General features: G+C 46.1%; 1 protein-coding gene across 1 annotated transcript in view; it reads left to right on the forward strand.

The window, feature by feature from the left end:
* Window positions 1–21649, forward strand: part of TECRL (trans-2,3-enoyl-CoA reductase-like) — a 242017-nt gene that overhangs the window by 70019 nt on the left and 150349 nt on the right. The window contains exon 2 of the mRNA XM_019522275.1: window positions 2911–2962. Coding sequence (XP_019377820.1) covers window positions 2911–2962 — 52 coding nt within the window. The remainder of the gene's footprint in view (window positions 1–2910; window positions 2963–21649) is intronic.

The following is a 21649-nucleotide window of genomic DNA, read 5'->3' on the forward strand; positions in this document are numbered from 1 at the left end:
CTTTTAAGAGAATGTAGTGGGAAACCATGGCAAAGGCCTTCTTAAAGTCCAACAAGATGACATCCACCCCAACACCCTTGTTCAGGGACTTTGTGACCTGATCACAAAAAGAAACCAGGTTAGTCAGGCAGGATCTGCCCTCAATGAACCTATGTTGGTTGCCCCTGAGCATTACCTTCCCTGCTGGAGATGTGCTCCTTGATAATTCTCAAAGGTCTTCCCAAGGACCGAGGTAAGACTGACTGGCCTATAATTGCCAGGGTCCTCTTTTCTCCACTTCTTGTAAATGGGGACCACATTGGCTCTTTTCCAATCCTCTGGTACCTGGCCAGTGTCCCACAAGTGTTCATAGATCTGTGCCAGGTGCCTCACTATGACCCCTGCCAATTCCCTCAGCACCCTGGGGTGAAGATCATCTGGACCTACTGATTTAAACATGTCCAGCCCCTCCAAAAGTTCCCTAACTAGGTTGTCCCTGATCCTAGGCATGGCAGTGCCTCCCCAGGGGCCATCTGCAATTCTAGTGGGAGAGGTGTCCTGGTCCCTGTTCAGGAATATGGAGGCAAAGAATTCATTAAAGAGGTCAGCTTTTTCTTTTGCCACAATCATCATATTGCCAACCCTATCCTGTAGGGGCCCCATGTTACCTGGTGCCTTCTTCTTACTTCCTATGTATTTGAAAAAGGACTTTTTACTATCCTTAATTCTGATCACTAGCCCTAACTCCGTCTCTGCCTTGGCCTTCCTAACAGTCTCCCTGCAGTCTTGAGCAACCGAGGTGTAATCCTCCTTCATGATAGTCTCTCGCTTCCACTGTTTGTATGCCTCCTTTTTTGCCCTCAGGCATTCCTGGATGCCTTTGCCAAGCCATGGGGGCCTCTTAGCACTTCTACCCCTCCTTGGCGCACATTGATGCTGACTCCCTTTGAGCTCAGAGGATCGTCTCCTTGAACAACCACCTGTCTTGAACTCCCATCTCATTGAAGCTCCAAGACCCCAGTGCCTCTCCTACTAACCTCCTTAGCTTACAGAAGTCATCCCTTCTGAAGTCAAGGACCTCTGCTTTGCTGCTTGCTTTCATCACACTGTGCTCAACAGTAAATTCCAGCAAGCGATGATCACTGTCACCCAGGTGGTCGAGTACCCGCAGACCCCTCACCAGGTTATCGCCTGTAGCAAGGACCAAGTCCAGCAAGGCATTTCCCCTGGTGGGACTATGCACCTCCTGGGTTAGGTGGAGGTCCTGTATCCCCATTAGCAACTTATGTGAGTGGTCGGACCTGGCTGACTGCTCCTCCCAGCAGATTTCTGGGTAGTTTGGGTCACCCATGACAACCACATCCCTTGATTTTACTGCCTCTGTGAGCTGACCTGAGAATTCCAGGTCCAGCTCATCCCCCTAGTGAGGCAGTTTGTAGGAGACATCCACTATCAAGTCCCTTTCCCCATGCCCCCCTTGCATTCTTACCCAGAGCACCTTACTTTGCCCCTCCTCTGACCCCATCCTGGTCACTGAGGACATGTATTGCTCTTTGACGTATAGCGCTATAACCCCTGCCCTTTTCCCTGCTCTGTCTTGCCTGCGCAGCCTGTATCTTTCAATGTCCACTGCCTAGTCATGGGTAGAATCCCACCAGGTTTCCATGAGCCCCACTAGGGCTGGGTTTTTGCTAGCTAGCAGGAGGACAAGTTCCTCCTGCTTATTCCCCATGCTTTGAACACATCTTTTGACACATCTATTGTATATTTGTACTGTATATTTGTATTATATGTCAAATTAGTAAGGTTTTTTCTTTTCTCCCACATCAATATTTAACTGTTATTGTTATCTCATTCTTTCTTTGAGCTGCTGTTTCATTTCCATCAGTTGGCCCTTTCTGTACTATCCCTTCAAAATCTGAAAGGAACAAGGTCTATTTTAAGGTAGTATCTGCACCCATCCTTCTTCTGTGTTTTATCTGTGCAACTCTCAGTCTTTAGAATATTGTTACTCATAACTTTGTGGTTTGTAGCCTACTGCTCAGGACACCCACTTAGGAGAAGGTAGACCTGGCTTCCAGCCCTTGCTTTAAGTATTTATGTATGTTTTAAGTATTTTATGTTTATGTATCTTACATAAAAAAATTATTAAATAATGAGCAGAGAATGGATCCCAGTCTTTCAAATTACAGTCTAATACTTCAACCCCTTGACCTACCTTTCGCTAGCAATGAATAGACATCAGGAGAAGTCAACACATGAAAAAGCCACTTTCTTCTGTGTTACTACAGCCACCCTAGAATTTAAATTTTGAAAACTGAAATTATTTATTTTCACCCTGTTGCTATACCCACAGAAGTTAGACTTCATAGCTAAACTTAAGATCATTTTACTAGTGGTGTCTTGGGGAGAATGTGAAACTTTTTGGTTCTGATTGATGTTATGAAACTATTAATTTTCAATGCTTTGGCATCAGACCCAAGCTCAGAAGTAAATGCCCTATTCCATATCTGTTCCTGTCTTTGAAAGTGAGATGATGATACCATTACTTACACTGGGTAAAGTATTACCCCTTGGTAGTAGCCCCATTGGTGTAATCTTTGGGACAACTGTCTCACCAGAAATATTTCTTTCACAAGACCCAGAACTTACACCAAAACAAATCCTATCAATTCGTGCTCACTTATGGTTGAAGTGGGCCAATTCCAGATACGGAATTATTGGCTTATTTATCTGTGGATAAATAAGCGGTGTTAAAGAGCAGTTAAGTCAGAGGAAAAGCCACTGATTAGCACTGATTGAATCTGTAGAAGATTCAAACAAACCAAAATGGCTCTTCATGGAATGAGTGGTACTTCCTCCCCCACCCCCAGAATAGAAGAACAGAGAAGAACAAAACTTAATTTGTTTCCATTTTGTTTTCTTTTCCAGGTACCTCCATCATCTACCCTTCTTGATGTAAAACATAAATTTCACAAAACATGTAAGTACACTGTAGCACAGGCTTGAGGCATGGCTAGAGGCCTTTCTGCTTGGGAAAATGTGTCTGATTCATTTTTTATGAAGTTTCACACAAAATCTTAGAGTCACTAACAGCTCCAGCATTCAGTTAGAGCATATTTGGGAACAAGAATGGCACTCTGGAAATGTAGCTATTGTGGGTTCTTTGGGGATGATATGTGATAACTCAAACTCCCCCTAAAAAGTGGGGAGACCTTCTCATTTCTATTGTTAACATTCTAGTAACCAGTAGAGGACATAACTAACTCAAATCTTGTGTTCTGTGCTGCATTAGCAGCTAGGGTAAAGGTACAAATAGATGTAGCCAAATGAAGCAGGTAACCTGTGCCAAGATGTGTCCCAACACAGCTGATCATCTTTATTGGGTGAAATACATGTCACCCATTGATCTTGTCTCCACTTGCAGAAACACACCTCAGGGAATCTCTGGGTATGTCTCTGTAAATGGAGAAATCCAGGGTTCTCTGCTTACAGAGATGTTTCCCAGGGAATCTCCAGGGTGCATCTCTGTGAGGGGAAAGCCGGGCAGGTGCTCCCAGGGCATGAGGGGGCCAATCTAAGGCAGGATTTCCTTGTGCATGAAGAATTGGGACCCTCAAACTCTGGGAGCACCTGTTCAGGGTGGAGCACCTCTTCTGGACTTCCTGTACTCTCATGCCTAAAACAAACACAACTGACTCAATAAAATCAATGATCAATGATTTGGATGTGAGGGTGAAAAGTTCACTGGCCAAGTTGGCGGATGACATCAAGTTATGGGGGTGCGTGGTCATGCCAGGATATAGGTTGCAAATACAGGCTGACCTGGACAAACTGGAGAGCTGAGTGGGCTGGAACCAGATGAAGTTCAACACTCAGAAGTCCAAGGTGCATCATCTAGGGGCAAACAATCCCCAACATACCTACAGGCTCAGTGGCGACAATTTGACTTGCACCATGGCTGAAAAGGTGCAGGTGATAGGGGTAGTGATTAACCATCACATGAACATGAGCTGGCAGTGTGATGCTGTGGTCAGCAGGGAAAACAACATGCTGGCACGCATTAACCATTGCATCTCATGCAAAACTAAAAAAGTGATACTCCCCCTGTACTCCACACTGGTGAGACTGCAGCCAGAGTACTATATCCAGTTCTGGGTGCCACAAGAATGTGGAAAAACTTGAGAGGGTCCAGATGAGAGTCACCCGTATGATCAGAGACTTGCAAGGCAAGTCATACGAGGACAGGCTGAGGGACTTGGGCCTCTTCAGTCTACAGAAGAGAAGGCTGATAGGGGACTTGGGAGAAGCTTACCACTACATCCAGGGGGTACATCAAGAACTCGGTGAACAGCTGTTCACCAGGGCACCCCTGAGGAAGACCAGAGCAATGGATACAAACTCCTGGAAGGCTGCTTCAGGCTCAATACCAGGAAAAACTCCTTTGCAGTCAGGGTGTCCAGAATGTGTAATAAACTCCCTCCAGTGGTGATGCAATCGCCTACCCCAGAAATCTTCAACAGGAGACTGGACAGTCACCTCACTGGGGTCACTTGTCCCCAGTTGTCTTTTTCTGCCTAGTGCCCGATGATCTACAAGGTCTCTTCCAGCCCCTAAAAATATATGAATCTATGAATCTATAAAACAGTATATCTTTTTGCCATCTATGTCATGGCCACAGATTTTGAGCATTTGTGGTGCAGTAAGAGACACAGAGGTCTGCTTGCTTGGCCTTTGTGCCACTATAAAAATGCTTATTATGGCAAAAAGATTATTTTTATTGATACTCTAAGATCATATAAAGCTTTTAGGAACCTCAATGCAAGAGAGAAACCCAAAAACCTCTTACCACTTAGGTACATTAGACACTACAGGTACCTATATTTTTTTTAGGTAACTTTGTTAGCTGCCTAAAATTCTGTTACTGCACATGCTCAAAATTGCTGCTATCTTTGCTTGCTTGAACAACTCTACCTTTATGTCTGGCTGGCTTTACTTAGATATCTGAGGTGCCAAAGTGAGAACTGCCTTTGACCTTTAAATCTACTTAGAAAATGGCCAAAATCTGGGGGAGAGATGGGATTTCAGACAAACCTTTCTATTTGGCATTGTAGCCTGTGATAAGCATCCCCTCTCTTTTGGTTCCCACCTCTATGTGCCAGTTGCTGTGAATGGACTACTTGTAGGCACCTGGCTCTCTCCATTAAGGAGAGAGTGCCTACATTTCTAGGTAAATTTCTAGGTAAAAGGAAATTACGTTGTGATTGTGAATTCCACTCCTAACAGCCAAACCTTCTGTGGATCTGGGCCAGAGTGACTGCCTCAAAGAAAGTGTATCTTAAATGTACAAGAGTAACAAATGCAGTTGCTTTGGTACGGTAAAGTACTTGCTTGATATATTTTTGAATGGATTGCATGATATATTTCTATATATATATACACCTCATACCTCATCTACCAGAGGATTGTATATAATCAAGGAAGGGTTTCCTTTCAATCCTATACCACATGGTCATCTGTTCCTAGTTCAGATCCTAAGCTCTGTTTATGTATCTACCATGGTGCTGTAAAAGTTGCAAAATATTTGTCACCTGATTCTCTTGATTGTGAGACTGCAGAGAAATGCAACATGGATCCTCATTTTTTCAGTTGAGCTGATGAGTCAAAACTGGGGGGCATTCTTTTAAAGTGAATGTTTTGTGCTGCAGCAATCTATTTATTATTTTTTTAACCACACTTGGATTAGATAAAGGCATTCTAGGAGAGGAAAATCTACCTTATATATATTTTTAATGATGAGGGTTTTCCATTAGAAAAGACATCTACCTTTGGAATAAACTATCAAGGGCAGCAAAAGATTTGACATTTCTTAATGTTACAGTCAAGTGCCTTTCTGAGAATTATGATTTTATTTAGACACAAGAATTGGGTTCAGCGGAGGGGTAGTGGTGAAACACCATATCTTGTGTTAAACAGGTCAGACCATGTGATGTAATGGTTCCTTTGGGCTGCATGATTTTGTGAATCTTAGGGCTAATTTGGATTCTGCATATTTTCAGGTCTTTTCTTCAGGTGTGGACTCTCTTAAATCAACTTCAATGCTAGCTAAATAAATAATATGTAAAGTATCCGTTCAGGACTTCCCAATTTTTCAACTGTAACTGGATATTATATCATTGCTCATCAGAGTGGTATAAGTTTGCATAACCAGCCTAATTGCACCTGTCCTTACATTTTAAAAGCATCTTTCTTTTTAAATCAACCCAGTGGCTTTGGCAGAACTGTATATAAAGTAATTTAAAGCTTAACTTAAAGCTTAATCAAACGGTGACTGTTCACCCAACAAGAGGCCCAGGTAATACAGGGAAGACTACAGACTACATGAAATCAGTCCTGAGCAGGTAAGGGATCTCCTACAACACCTGGATGTTTTCAAGTCTGCTGTGCCAGATGATGTGCATCCAAAAGTTCTGAAAGAACTGTCTAAAATTATAGCAGTGCCACTGGCAAAGTTGTTCGAAGAGTCGTGGAATTCGAGAGTGGTCCCAGCTGACTAGAAGAGGGCCAATGTGGTTCCAATTTTTAAGAAAGGGAAGAAGTATGACCCAGCAAACTACAGACCAGTCAGTCTGACTTCAGTCCTGGGTAAAACTTTTGAAAACATTGTTAAGGAGGCCATCAGTTACAAGCTGGTAACTGATGGGGTATTAATAAGCAACCAGTACAGCTTTGTCAATGGTAGATAGTGCCTGAAAACTTGCTATCCTTCTATGACAAGGTAACTAACCACCTGGATGAGGGACACAAGGTTAATGTCATTTACTTAGACGTCAGTAAACCCTTTGATTCTGTTTCCAACATGATTCTCTCAACCAGACTCGAGGGTACCGGTCTGGATCAGTGAGATGGGTGGGTAACTGGCTTAGAGACCAATCCCAGAGAGTTGTACTCGATGGGATGACCTCATTTTGGAGAGCCATCTCCAGTGGTGTCCCCCAGTGATTGGTGCTTGAACCCATGCTCTTTAACATATTTATGAATGACTTGGATGAGGGGGTGGAAATCTCAGTGATGAAGTTTGTGGATGATACCAAGCTGTAGGGAAAAGCAGATACATCAGAAGATAAGGTAAGGATCCAGGACGACCTTGACAGCCTGGTTTTATGGGCAGAACAGAATCAGATGAGGTTTAACAGAGAGAAGTGCAGGGCTCTTCATCTGGGTGGGAAGAATCTTCACCATAACTACACGATGGGTGGTGATCCACTGGCTGGCACAGCTTCTGAACAAGACTTGGGGGCCACGATCTACCAAAAGATAAACAAGAACCAACATTGCAATGAGGTTGCCAGAGGGCAAATAGAAGATTGGTGTATAGCAGCCAATGTGTGGCCAATAGATCCAGAGAGGTGCTCCTCTCTCTCTATTCAGCATTGGTGAGGCCACAGCTAGAGTACTGTGTCCAGTTCTGGGCACCATGCTTCAAGAAGGATGTGGCCTTCAGTATTATTTCTGTTCTTTTTGCTTAGTCTTTAATACTGATATATTTCAGTGGAAACTTGGGCTTTCTGCCCTTTTATTTTGAATTCTCATTCATTCTGAAGTACTTTTTCCCTCAGGTTTGAGGGGTGAGGGATTTTTTGCTCTTATTTTATGTCATTTCCAAGTTGTGTCCTGCTTTTATAGCTATGACACTTCCCTTTTTATCCTTGTGAGTGTGTGCGCATTAGTATAAAGAACAAGTAGGAGCAATCACAGAATATTTTCTTTGGTAGGGGTTGGAAAGGAAGTGGGCAGGGTTGCTATTTTTCCAGTGAGGTGGGGTTTGTTTCCAAATGCTGAGGTATAATAATTTTTGGTTAGCCTTAGGCAGCTGATATTTTATGCCATCTCAGCCATTTATTACCTTCAATCTTTGTCTTCAAAACTCATGTATTCTCCATAATCTATTACATAAACACTCTCACACACACATTCTCCTAAAGCCTTCCTGTCTCCATTCATTTACCTTTGATCATCCTTGCCATTAAGCTCTTTCCCTAGATGGTATCCTTCCATGCTGACTGGTGATGGAGAGTGATTTCTGTGCAGGGGTATGAAAAGCCACATGCTTTCCTGGCAGGTATCTGTTTTGTTGCCTGTTTTGAGGAAGAAGGGAGCAGTGCCTGAATTATGAATTGTCAAAAAAAAAAGAAAGAAAAATTAGTTTTTCATTAAAAATAAATGAAACAGTATTAATGGCTGTCAAGAGGCCAGGCAAGTGACATATAGCTGTTACAACTTTGGAGTTTTTTCACTCAGGTAGACTCTATCTCCTCAAGAGTTTATACTGATCATAACTACAAAGTAGCATATGAGAATTGTGCTTGAAGTCCTGTTTTAGTTATTCCTCCACCAAAAGTTCATTGTCTGGCTTGACAAAAATGTAACTCACTCAGTAGGTATTTATTTTATTGACTTCAGAGGAAAAGTTCCAATTTACTGTTGTTGAGATCCAGGCTCTCTCGCCTCTGTGATTCTCTGAGTCAATGAGGAATACTTTAGGATACAAAACCATTCCCACTTGGCTCTCTACCTCTTCTTTCTCTTCCCATCCTCTGCCCCAGGCACTCATTTTGCTGACTACACCTCTGACTCCATGGATTGATTAGCAGAATTTATTAGAAGTTCAATACTTGCATCTTTCAAGTCTTCACTCATATACAACTTTCACACATTAGGCCCAATTCAACTCCTATTGCTTGCTTATTGACTTCAGTTTTCTTCTGACCTCATTGTCTCTTCAATTTCATGATTAGTTTTATAGTTAATTTTGTAATGTTTCTTGAATTTAGGAAAAGGCTATGAGGACAGGAAAGGGGAAAACATAATTACTCAAGGATCAAGTTTCCAGTCTTCGATATGTAAATAAACAGAGTATCTATGTAGCACCTGAAAAATAGAAAGGGCCCTAAGGATTCACACCTCCTCAGTTTAGGGCTGGAAGGGACCTTGTGAGATCATCACCCCCTGCTCTGTGCAGAGAAGACTGCTGTGGTCAAATAATGCCAGCAAGGTGTGCATTCAATCTCATTTTCAGCTAGGGACAGACATTACATATAATCTGGTTTAAGTGATCAGAAACTGGTTTAAATCTGTAACAGAACAGATGTTCAGTACACATAAACCAGTTTGATAATGGCTGAAATTGATTTGAGATAAACCTGGTTGAATGTAGTATCAGGCTTAACTGATTTGTCTCAAACCAGTTTATACAATGTCTGTCCCAGACCCCTTTCTGGCTTATCTTCTAAGATAAGTCAGACACCCCTAGCATCCCAGCATGCTCTGGGCTGGGTGTGGCTGTCTGCCCACAGCAGGGCTGGCCCCTCCCCTCTGCATCTGCCTGGCTTTTCCCTGCTAAGCATGGATTATTCCCCCATCCCCTCTGCCTTAAACAGACACCTCCACATTAGCTAGCAGACCACATGCTGGCTACAGTCTGTGCTGTGGGAGACAATCAAGGCAGACAGGCTTTTTGGAGCTAATCAACAGGTAGCTAAATGTCCTTCCTTGGAAACACTGTTTGAGAAGAGCTGTTTGCTCCCCCCCACCTGCCCCCAACAACACTCCCTGCTAAGCAGAAATTCCACCCTTCCCTCTGCCTTGCTGAGGTGTTTGTGTATTAGCCAGCAGACCACATGCTGCGTCTGTGCTGAATCAACAGGTAGCTGGTAATGTTTCTCCATTTTCTTAATGTGGCAATAAACACTGAGATAGGGGTGATAAACGATGTTATCAGTCCCCCCTTTCTCCCAGCTTGCTTGCCTGTTAGTTTGCTGCAGATAGTATAGAGAAGCAGGGAGGGAGAGTGAAAAGCTCTGTATCACCAACAGATGCATGCATTGCACACACACCCTTTCCTCAGAGCGATAGCCTGGGTCTGGGGGCTGACAATACTCCTGACCCTTGAGCAGCCAGCAGAGAAAAGCCTGGGACCTGGTAGGCAGACCTCCCTAATAAGAAAGTCCTGCTGGGCCTGGCCATGCTCCTCTCAGCTCAGCTCTGTGGAAGCAAAGGGAGGGCTGCTCTAGCACTCCCCAGCTTCTAGCCTGAGCCACTGCAGGCATGCGCCTGAATTTCCTCAGTCCAGAGGGACTGTCTGTATGGTTGGAAACCAGTTTAGTTTAACCAGGTCAGACTAACCTGCAAAGGTTGAATCAATTCAGGATCAGGCTTTTTGAATGTCTGTCCCTAGATCTCCAGGATGGGTGCCTGTATCACCCCCACTAGAAAACTATCTTAGAGTCTGCTCACACAAACCATGAAACAGTTTTGTTCCTTATATCCAGACTGAAACCTTCTTCTAGTCCAACTTCCTCCACAGATGCACAATGCAAATTTGCAAAACTCCAATGAAGGAGATTCTATAACTTCCCTGGGCAGTTGATTCCTCTGTCTTGTTTTTACAGTTAGGAAATGTTCTATGAGATTTGATTTGAATCTGCTTTGCTGCAGGTTACACCTAGTGTCTCATGTGCTACCATCTGTGTATCAAGGGAGAACATTTGTTCTCCTTCTTTATGGCAGCCTTTCAAATATTTGAAACTGTTATCATGCCCCACTTAATATCCATTTTATCCAGAGCAAGTACACCTAGTTCTCTCACCTTTCCTTGAACCACTTGCATTCCAACCCCTTTATCATCTTTGTTGCTTGCCTTTGGATCCTTTCCAGTTTCTGTGCATCTTTCTTAAAATGTGATGTCCAGAACTGGACACAATATTCCAGATGAGGTATAACCAGTGCCAAAAAAAGTAGCATATTTTCCATACAATAGTTTTGTGAATGGAGTCCAAAGTTTGATTTTTTTTTAATTTGTTATGTTTTTCTCCAACATTCCAAATTCACACTTCTGTTTCATTTTGAGTTTGTGATTCACCAAAACCCTCAAATCATTTGCTTCAGAACAACTGCTTAGCCAATTATCTCCCATCTGGCACTTATGTATTTGGTTTCTCTTCCCTGGTTGTAGCACCTAACATTTATCTTCACTGAATGTCACTCTGCTAATTTATCAAACTCCTTTTGAATCACAGTCCTTAAACATATTCAATTATAAACTTCCCCCACAAAGTCTTTGAAACTTCTCCCAGTTTTTTTGTTATCTGCAATTTTGATCAATTTGCTCTTTACTTTTGGATCATTAATAAAAAATATTAAACAGCACCACATCAAAAGGCCCTGTGAAATCCCACTTGAGGCGTCCTGCATTCTGACATGGACTCAGTGATACTTACAAGAATACTGCATGAAAATATATAAAGTACCTAAAGTACAGTATATCCTGTCTACTGCATTCCCTTCCTCCCCCAAGCTAATCATCCCATTAAAAGGAAATCAGGTTCATTTAGCATGATTTATTCTTAGGAAATCCATATTGGCTGCAAGTAATTGCTCCTTCCTCCTCCAGGTGTTTACAAATCAATTGCATTATAATTATATCTAATAACTTACAGGTATTGAAATAAGTCTGACTCATTTATAATTCCTTGAGGCTGCTTTTTCCATTTTTAAAGATGACCACTATGTTAAACCTAGGATGTCTTTCATGATTTTGAAAATATTATTACCCATAAATAACATTTCTACTCTAATAGTATATTTTATTATTTTATTGTGCCAGATTATCTTCCACTTATTGAGCATGTGAGTGAATTCAGGTGCCTAAGTGAAATTTTATTCCACCTTGTTCGAGTCTATGAAAATCTATTAATGCATCTACTTTGTAACACGACATCATCTACCCCTTAAGACTGAATCACCAAAAGTATTGAGGAGGAGGGGCGGGCTTCACTCACCTTCTGTATTAGCAGATCTTCACAGACTAAAGCTGTGTGGAATAGATTCACACTTAGGTGCCCAAGTCTACTTATACAAGTAAGAAGTGGAATAGAATCTGTCTGAATGTAGTGAACTTGCTGGATCCTCGCCAATCATTGTTACCATCCACTACAACATCCAGTTTGCAAAAGATCCATAATGTCATGTGAACATCACAAAGAAGTAAAGCTGGAAGTCACAGGGGACCAAACTTTGGAGGGGCCCATCAATGCCCAGTATGAACAAATAGTTCATGGGAAGCAGCAGTGTGAAACATGGTGATAGAAGGAATAGGAGGGAAGGCCTCTGATTGAAAATGTGCATCATGTTGCTGGCATTGGGCTTGCAGTAGTAGTGAGAGCGTATGGTGGCTTGCAGACAAGAAGACAATATGGAAACATTACATTGCCAGTCTGGGAAATGTTTTCCCCCTGGTCCCTCTCCCTTTTATTTTTTTTTCTTTTATCTTTTTGATTCTGGAAGCTGTAGTTAAGAATTCTTTTAACTTAATTGGAGTGTCTTTGGGGATGCACCAAGGACTAGAAGTATAGGGATAATGATTTGAACAATGTATATTGCTGACTTCTGAGCATACTTGATCTTAACCAAAAGGCTGAGAAGCAATGAGGTTACTTCCAGACTCATAAACATGTGGAACTGGTTTTACACATTGCTCATAGCCAATGCCCTGGTGCCAGGTTGCTTACAATACAGCAAAAGAGGTAAAGAATTGCTACATTATGTGCCTCGTAAATCTGGAGGCAGTTAATTCAGAAGTGTGAAAAGCAAGTGATCAAATGGACTTCTACCGTTTGGGCTAAAGGGCTGTTTATACATGTGCTCATTCACATTCTAATTAGAATACCCCAGCTTTGCCTCACCGTCACATCTATTAAGCCCCCATACATTTTTAAATGCGGTGGCACTTTATCTAAACCTCATTGAATGAGCTTTAGAAAAAAATGTCCCATGGCTATTTTTGCATGCGGGGGGCTTAATACTTGTGACAGTGAGCCATTTAAATTAGAGTGGCTGTCTGGGAACCATTGGCGATGCATAGGGGTTGCATGCAGGTGCTTGTGCACCCCCTGAGCATGGTGGTGCACCTCCTGTACCGACACTGCTGGTGGCATCTGCAGGTGGTCCACAATTGCTGCTGGCTACCACCGATACTGCCAATGGCATCTGCAGGTGGTCGCTAACCTCTAGCTGGCACTCACCCCACCCCCCACCCCACTGCCTGCAGGAGCTCCCCTCTTACTGCCACCGTGCTCCCACCGCCAACAGCGGTGCCACCACCTGCGGGAGCTTGCCATGCGCCCCCAGCCTCCAGGGGCATGTGGCACTCAAGTCGGGAACCTCTCTAATCAAAATGGCCCTCCTCCCCCCACCCACAAGCACGTGTATAGGCAGATATTATAGGCAGTACAAGATATTATAAGATGTTATAAGATAATGTAGAAGATGTTATAGGCAGTGTATAAGATGTTACACCAGCACCCTTTAAAATGAGATGTCTTTGTATGTAGGCACTCAGTAGATAAGGTGTCAGTAGGCAGCCTCAAGAATAAGTAGCATAGTTCCTGGACTCTGTGGAAACAATAAACCCTGTCAAGTGCATGCTGTGTATGGATTTTTCTCTGTGCAGCTTTTTATACACAAATCTTAAATCCTCCTTTAGAGTCAGTTCTAAAGCTCACTGAAGTTAGTGAAAAGATTCCTGTTGAGTTCTGTGTTCTCTCAAAAAAGGCCTGTTAGGCAAAGTGATGCTGGTATCTTATCCTTTGTGCTAGTGCAGCAAACAGAAGGCAAACACATGCGTGCTCAGAGGTAATAGATTACACAGCCCTTTTCCAGCAGCTTTGTGGGTCTCTATCCATCCCCTCCCTCTTTCTTTCTCAAGATGATCCGTGGCTGGCTGCCAGCTCAGCCTCCCAGCTGCACCCAGTTCAGTTAGAAGGCAAAGAGTGCTGACCAGTTGGGAGAGGAGCAGTCCATTCAAAACAGCTGCTTGCTGTTCACAGATAGGCCTGGAGCAGTTTTTCAAAAGGGCAGGTGTGCAAGTCACCTGGGCCTGTGGACAACTCAGAAAAACTTCCCTTTTGAGCAGTTGTAGTATTGCTAGCTCTTTGTGTTCCAGTATCATGAGTCAGATGCCCCACAACTCATTAAACTGGTTTAAAAACCAAATTTGGTATCTTAATTTGCCTTCTTATTTTGATCCCTGAGAGAGTCAGGCTTCTTGTACCCTCAACAGATAGGAGCTTATTCTCTCTCTTTCCCTCTAAGATGAAATGCTTATAGAATTACAAGACATTAAGATTTGGGACTTCACCAAAACCACCAGCATTTGCAAGATTGAATTTTATACATCAAGAATTCCCTTTTAGAGGATGGGCCTCAAGTTAAACAGCACGGCTCGGGGGCCAATGAGGGATGCTAGGTGTTTTCATTTTTAAGACTAGAATTAAGAAGGCCAGAAGTTGCTATGCAGTGCCTTGCTTGCTGGTTCTGTATAAGCAGGAAAGCCTGATAACACAGTCTTACTTAAGAACCTGCAGCTCTCTTGATTTCTCCAACTGTATATTACGTTCTAAGGGTGAAGAAAGTTAATGAAATCTGTCAGTTTGGATGCCTGGAAAAACAGATCTGCACTATGCATACACCTTCTAGGGACTCAGAGAGGCTGAATTATGCTATTTTTGGCTCTGGCCATAGCCTGGACCTGTCAATCAGCCAGAGGGCCTTAACATGTCATAAAAGCTGAAGAGACCCAAATAAGCGCTATCTAGGACACAAATCCTCACAGAGCAGTTTCTCCTCCCCTCCACACAGGGGGAGGGGGAACAGTTTTTATATATATTAAGAAAGAATGAAGTTTTTGAAAGTCTCTAATCCTATTTTGTGGCCAACGGCCTTGGGTTGGATTCTATCACTGTACAGACAGGCAGTGGTGAAAGGATAGATCAACCACTCCGTAGTCCCTGTATTCATCCTGAAAAGCTCCCTCTAACCCAGAGCCATGGATTCAAGGTATTAAAATATGGGTGAACAAGGTATTAATGAGGCTTCTCTGAGACATCCAGCATCTTGCTGAATAGGTTGTTTACAGTCCTTGCCAAGTATGGATTCATGGATGAGATTGACTTGGCAATCCTTTCGACCTATTTTTTAAATAAAATGTCCTCCAAGTGCTTGCAGAAACATACAAGTGGAAATCAGCAATGAAGGGTACTCACCAGATGAACAATTAACACAAACATGAGTGAAGAGACTGACATCATACTTATAGGCTCAGCAGTGCTACACTCACTAGCACCATGACCGAAAGAGACTTTGGGGGTCATGACTGACCACAAGATAAACATGAGCCACCAATGTGATGCCCCAGCTGGCAAAGCAAATAAAACTCTGGCTTGCATCTACTCATCTCAGGCAAGACCCAGGAAGTCATCCTCCGACTTTACTTGGCCTTGGTAAGGCCACAGCTGGAGTACTGCATCCAGTTCTGGGCTCCACTATTTAGAAAGGATGTGGAGAAACTTGAGAGAGTCCAGAGGAGATCCACATGCATGATTAGAGGTCAAGAGAAGAGGCCTTATGAGGTGAAGCTGAGAGGCATGGGGCTATTCAGTGTGGAGAAGCAAAGGCTCAGGGATGACTTGCTGGCATCCTATAAATATATAAGGGGGGTTCATCAGGAACTGGGAGGACATCTGTTCACCAGAGCACCCCAAGGAAAGACAAGGTCTACTGGTCACAAACTGCTGGAACACCGTTTTAGATTGGACATAAGGAAAAAATGTCTTTACCGTCTAAGTCTCCAGAGTCTGGAATAGACTCCCCACAGAAGTGGCGCAAGCATCTACTCTGGATATCGTTAAGAAATGCTTGGATGCTTATCTTGCTGGGGTGATATGACTCCAGCTGACTTCCTGCTCCTTGGGCAGGGGATTAGACCCAAAGATATCACAAGGTCCCTTCTAGCCCTAATGTTGATCAGATCTATGACCAAGTTCACATAGATGCATTGTTTTTTTCATGCTGAATTTGTAAATGGAAAGATTTTGATAGAGAGGAAATGTTTTGATGCCTTTTTTCTAGTTGCTGTTATTTCCCTTTACTGTTACCAGGGATTGCAGTACACTATAGGAGAGGGCAAAATATGGCCTGCAGGGCAGATCCAGCCTGACAACTGATTTTATCTGGCCAGGGGGTAGGTTCCTACAAAGTCATGGGATCTAACCCATGGGGGTGGGTGACTCCAGCCGCAACATCATGCCAGGTGGGCCAGCATATCCCAGCCCTGTCTACAGCTTATACCAGCTCCCATCCTATGTGCCAGAAGCAGCACTGTGTGTGCACTGCTACCATCTATGGATGCTGCTGACAGGTTTCCACTGTGGTTTGGGGAAGCTGCCTGGGGCAACAGCTGATGCAGCAGCAGCATTTGCAGATGTGGGCAGATGCCCCAATTCTCAATGGGAACCTGCTAGCTGTGTCCACAGTTGATGCTGGTGTGCACCCAATGCATGGGGTAGGATCTTGTGTAAGCTGTGGAAACATGCTGTAGGTGCAGGATGGTTTGGGTTGGGAGAAAGGGGCAGGGAGAGAAAGAGACAGAGACAGAGACAGATGGTCCTGTGCCTCCCCGTCCCAATGATTGGTGGCAGATGGTGCTGGGAAAAAGTGTGGGACCTGGCAGTAGGTATGCTCCCTGCTGCTGGGGCCCTTTTGGCTGTAATTGGGATGCCCTGTGGCTCTCGTCTGCTGCTGTTGCTGCCACCCCTCAGGCTTAGGGCAGCTCAGAGGTGGTAATAGTGGCAGTGGCAGTGGCAGGGAAGAGCCACAGGGAAGCTTTGGCACAGGCTCCAAGTGGCTGCAGCCAGAAGGGCCTCAGCAGTGGTGAGCATGCTGGCTGCCAGGTCCTGCTTTTCCTAGTGTCTGCCTAACACTGGCCACAACCACTTATCATGGGCAAGGGGTGAGTAGGGGGTGGGCAGGGTCACCTCGCTATGTCTCCCTGTCTCTGTCTCTGTCTCTATTTGCTTGTCTGTTTCTCTCCCTCTTCCCCCCACCCAAACTATCCTGCACCTAAAGCACACCCCGGCAGCTTACAGCAGCTCTTGCCTCACATGCCGGAAGCAATGTCAGGTGGGTGCAAGTATCAGCTGTGGATCCAGCTGGCAGGTTCCTGCTGGGGATTGGGGCATCTGCCTAAGCACCTCCTTGGGGTAGAGGGGTGGCCTGGTGGTGGTGCTGGTGTGACTGAGCTGCTTTTGCTGAAACTGCTGCCCATGCCCATGCTAGCTCCTTGCTCGCTTGCAGCCCTATCCCACATAGGAACATTTGGTGAACTGTTGCACAGGGCAGGTGGGGAGGTACTGACTGAGCCCTTGACACTCCCTAAAATTCTGTTTGTGGCCTGTGGGCCCAAATAATGGCCTATCCCTGTTATAGATATACTGAAATATCAGATATTAATATTCAGTTCATTAGGGTGAATTTCTGTATAGCATAAATGAGGCTTTTTAAACTAAAATTTCTTCAAAAAAGCATACTATGTGTAATGAAATTGCTCCATTAATGGAGGATATTGTAAGGCATGCTTGAATTTCCCCATTATTATTATTGTTGTGATAACAAGCCCAAGTTAAGCTCCTTTTAGTTCATGTTTGTGGTAGGCTTGGGAGAAACGCAAAGCCACAAATGGTTCCTGCCTCAAAAAATGTGCAATTGAAACTGACAGGACAGATAATAGCAATGTTATTATCTAGGATAGGGGTGGGCAATTATTTGGGCCAGAAGACCACTTAGAGAGTCTTGATGAGCTGCTGCTGGCAGGGTCAGCATCAGGCTTCCCCCCTGCCTAAGACAGCTCACCAAAAACAGGCAGGCAGGGAGTGGCATCCAGGAGTGGGACAGGCAACTGGGGCCAGGGTTGGGATTGGGATCACTGACCAGTGATATCATGGGACTGAGGCCCAGGGAAGAGCTGCAATCTCCTCCCTGCAAGTCCCTGGGATGGGTGCTAGTTCTGTGGCCAAGGGGATGTGTAGAACAGATTGTAGCTCTGGCCAGGACCCTGGCCCCATGCTGTCACTGCCCAGTGATCTTGGGGTCTCCTTGGATACTGGCCTGGGGTCCATGGGGGCAAGTTGTGCTTATCCAGGCAGATGGGATGGGATCATGGGCAGGCAGGGAGTGGCATTCAGGAGTGGGATGGCATTCTGATTCCAGTCCCAGCCCCATCCCTGCCCATCCATCTCACTCCCAGATGCCACTCCCAGCCTACCTGCAGCCCCATCCCATCTGCCTGGTTGAGCACCTTGCCCACATGTGTGTCAGCCAGTCTGCATGGGCGACCTGCCTACCAACTCTATCTGGAACCCCTGGCTGTGCATGCAGGGCAGATGGGCTGGAGTGCCCAGGCAGTACGGCTGGTTTCATTGGCAACAGCAGCAAAGACTGGCAGCACCAACCAGAAGGAGCTCTGGCTGTAGGGCTGTTGGGAAGTGAGTCTGGGCTATGCACCAACCCAGCCCTGCTGCACACCCAGGAGTGGTGGGACCAGCCACATGTGCCATAGGCCAGGCTATCCTCCACACCAGGGCAAGGTGGGACTGAGGGACCCACCATGGGCTAGGAAAAATCCCTTGGTAGGTCAGATCTCCCCATGGGCCATATTTAGCTCACCCCTACCTAGTATGACCCTTCTTATTTTGCAATTGGAAAGCTAGGACAGCAAGTGGGCTACTCAGGAAAGTGTACAATGCGGCACATCATGTAGATGATTGATATGCCTAAGCAATTTAAAATAAGTCATATTCTCACCTCTCTGGTAAATGAAAGTCATCAAATAATGGTGGCAAGTCGTGTTTAAAACACCACCCCTCCAAATCCCAATACTTTTAATCTCAATACTTTCCTAAAAAAGGAGTTTAAATTTTAGAACATTCTTATTTCCCAGTTCCATAGTCTGTCTTATTGTTATTCCTTGTCAGAAATGGAGAGAACTCATTCTTGTCATATTTCCAAAGAAAGGGTCAATAGAAAAAAAGATTCAAATGCAGGTAACAAATTTTAGTGCAATTAGTTAATGAACAGTAGCATATGTATAAATGCAATGCAACACTAAGTTTGCTGCTGGATCTGTCCTGCACCTAGGGGGCTGGCCTGAGCCCAGCCCCAGGGTACCTGAATGGAAGCCTTTCCTTGCTGCATCTGTGGCAGCCCCTGGCTGCAGGCTATAAAAGCCTCCAGCCACTTTGTGCCCCAGGGCACATTTCACAGGAGCCTGAGGGAACTGCATGTTCTGTATGCCCCACTGGGCAGGCCACAGTGTAGATGTACCTGTCTCCCAGCACCACAGTGCAACAGCTGAGACTGTGACTGCTGCCTAGGGAGATTGTGGCTGCTGGCTACTCATCTTCCAACTTCTGGCAGGTGAGAGTGCAGCTGGTGGCTGGGAAGATTGTGGCTGCTAGCTGCAACTTTCAGTTTGCTGAGCCTGTGGTCAGGCTTGCCAGCCCTCAGAGCCACCTCCCGGCTGCACACTCCCAGCAGCCTGTCCTACAACTGCAGGTGCTGCAAGGCATAGCCTCAACTGCACGACTCCCAGTCCCTTGCTGTGCCCCTGCCCTGGGGCCCAGAGGCCAGGGGCATCCACGCTGGGGCCCAGAGAGCCAGCACAGGACTCAGCAGCATGTCGTCTTCATCCTCCCCATTGAGGCCCAGCCACACCCATGTGCGCATTCCCATGCTATGCACCTGGGGCCCCAACTGGAGCCTGGAGGAGATTGGTGACCTGTTGCTGCTCTGGGCATAGGCAGCAGAAGGTGGGTTTTAATGGGGCTCAGCACCCCCAAACAGAGGGCAGCAGCAGGCATACCCATAGGGCAGCCTGGCTGTGGACTGCTGCAGTGGGAGGTTGGAAGGGGGCCACATTTAGATACCCTGTGCACTCACAGCTGGCCAAGCCACATGCAGGCAGGTAAGTTTCTTTTCATTTTCTTTCTTAATCACCCTGGGCTTGTGGGGCGTGGGGAGTGGGGGCAGATCAAGACCCACACAGTACAGGAGAGAGTGGGGTAGGGGGAAGGCAAATCATTCATCCTTGCCCCTGCACCGCTCCATGCTGCACTGTGGGGATTGTCCCATGACCCAGCCCAGCCAGGGCCCCATTCACCATTCATGGAGCCCCAGCTGGGCCAGGTCATAGGGCAGTTGGAGCCAAGTTGCTCATTCAGGGGTGTGACCAGATGGCTCCAACTGTTGCATGCATTGAGGGAAGCTGAAGTGGGGAGGAGGAATTCCACACCTCTGGACATGCCACTGGGCTCTGTTTGCTCCATGATGTGGCCTGGCCAAGGCCTCATTCACAGTAAATTGGGCCCCGGCTGGGCCAGGTCATGGGACAATTGGAGCCCAGCAGCTCTTCCAGATGCGTGGTGCCAAGAAACCAAGTGGGGGTGGTGAGCACATGGACCCCCAATCTTTGCACTGGGCAAGGGTGGGCTGCACATGTTAGCTGCGCTCTGCTCCTTGACTCCGCATCTTGCCACTGCTCCTTTGAAAGTGGAGCAGCATGATGTCATGTGGCTTGCTGCCTGGCCCACCCAGTGGCAGAACCTGCATGGCAGTGCCAATTGCTTTTGAAGCGCAAGGAGTAGGGCGGCACAGAGACAAGGAGCTCTCTTGCCCAGCTGTGCAGCTGAGGCTGGCTGCACTCCATTCCTTGGCTCTGGGCCCCCCGGGCAGTGTGCAGCCAAGGCTGGGGTAGGGAGGCATCCAAGGCCAGTGCAACTGGGGCCAGTGCTACCACAGCTGGGGCTGATGCAGCTGGGGCCAGGAGGCAGCCAGGGCCAGCGGCTGCCAGGGCCGGGGGTGGTTGGGGCTGGTGCAGCTGGGGCGGTGCAGCTGGGACTGGGAGGCAGCTGAGGCTGCCACAGTGCAGCATGGTGCCAGGCAATGCTGCTCCTCCCCTGTGGCCTTTTCCCCTCCCCCTGCAGACTTTCTCATGGGGGGGCGTGTGTGCATGCATGCATGCTCAGTGCCCCCCCCCCCGATTTTTTTCTTCCTTTACCTATGGCTCTGGGTGATGCAGAGGTCCAGAGAGTTTGACTGGAATGGGCACTTGAATGCCCACATTTATGGGGCCCTGTTGGGTGGGATGTGGGAGTGCAGGCACTTCTGGTTGGCATGGAAGTGCTGCATAAAATTCAAGGCCTGGTAGGCACAGTGGATGGCCATGACCAACCACAATCATCACTCTGGTTGTGCCCATAAGACCATACCTTTCATGTGGCAGCTGACCCAGATTTTTGCACTCCAGGGCCCAGGCCACAACCCTGAGGTTTTTACCAGCAGGGGCAGCCTGCTGAGTGTACACTCTACCATGACCCCTCTGGTGACACATCACCAGAGGATGTACCCTTGGGCATTCAGCACACCACCCTGCCTAGCTTCTCAGCTGGTCTATCTACTAACAGCTCAGGGAGCCCTGGCCAGTGGCTGCCTCAGCAGCTGCATAGCTCCAGATCCTGTCACCATTGGTCATCAGTAGCACTAGGTCCTGCTTGGTGTGGAAGGTGGTGGGGGGGAGCTGTCTGGGTGCAGTAGGCCACAGACACTGGGCACAGCCAGATACCATTGCCAACAGGGAGGCCCTCACTGAGTCACCAGCCTCACCAGCCCTGGATATGTGGTAATCCCTGCGATGGGGGAAGGCCCTCCCAGCCCCAGTCTCCACCCCTGCCACTGTCCCCAACCCCTATATCTACCAAAAAGACCTGGCTAGACAACAATG

Source organism: Gavialis gangeticus, unplaced genomic scaffold, assembly GCF_001723915.1.
Source record: "Gavialis gangeticus isolate Ggan-Ray unplaced genomic scaffold, GavGan_comp1, whole genome shotgun sequence".
NCBI classification, from domain to species: domain Eukaryota; kingdom Metazoa; phylum Chordata; order Crocodylia; family Gavialidae; genus Gavialis; species Gavialis gangeticus.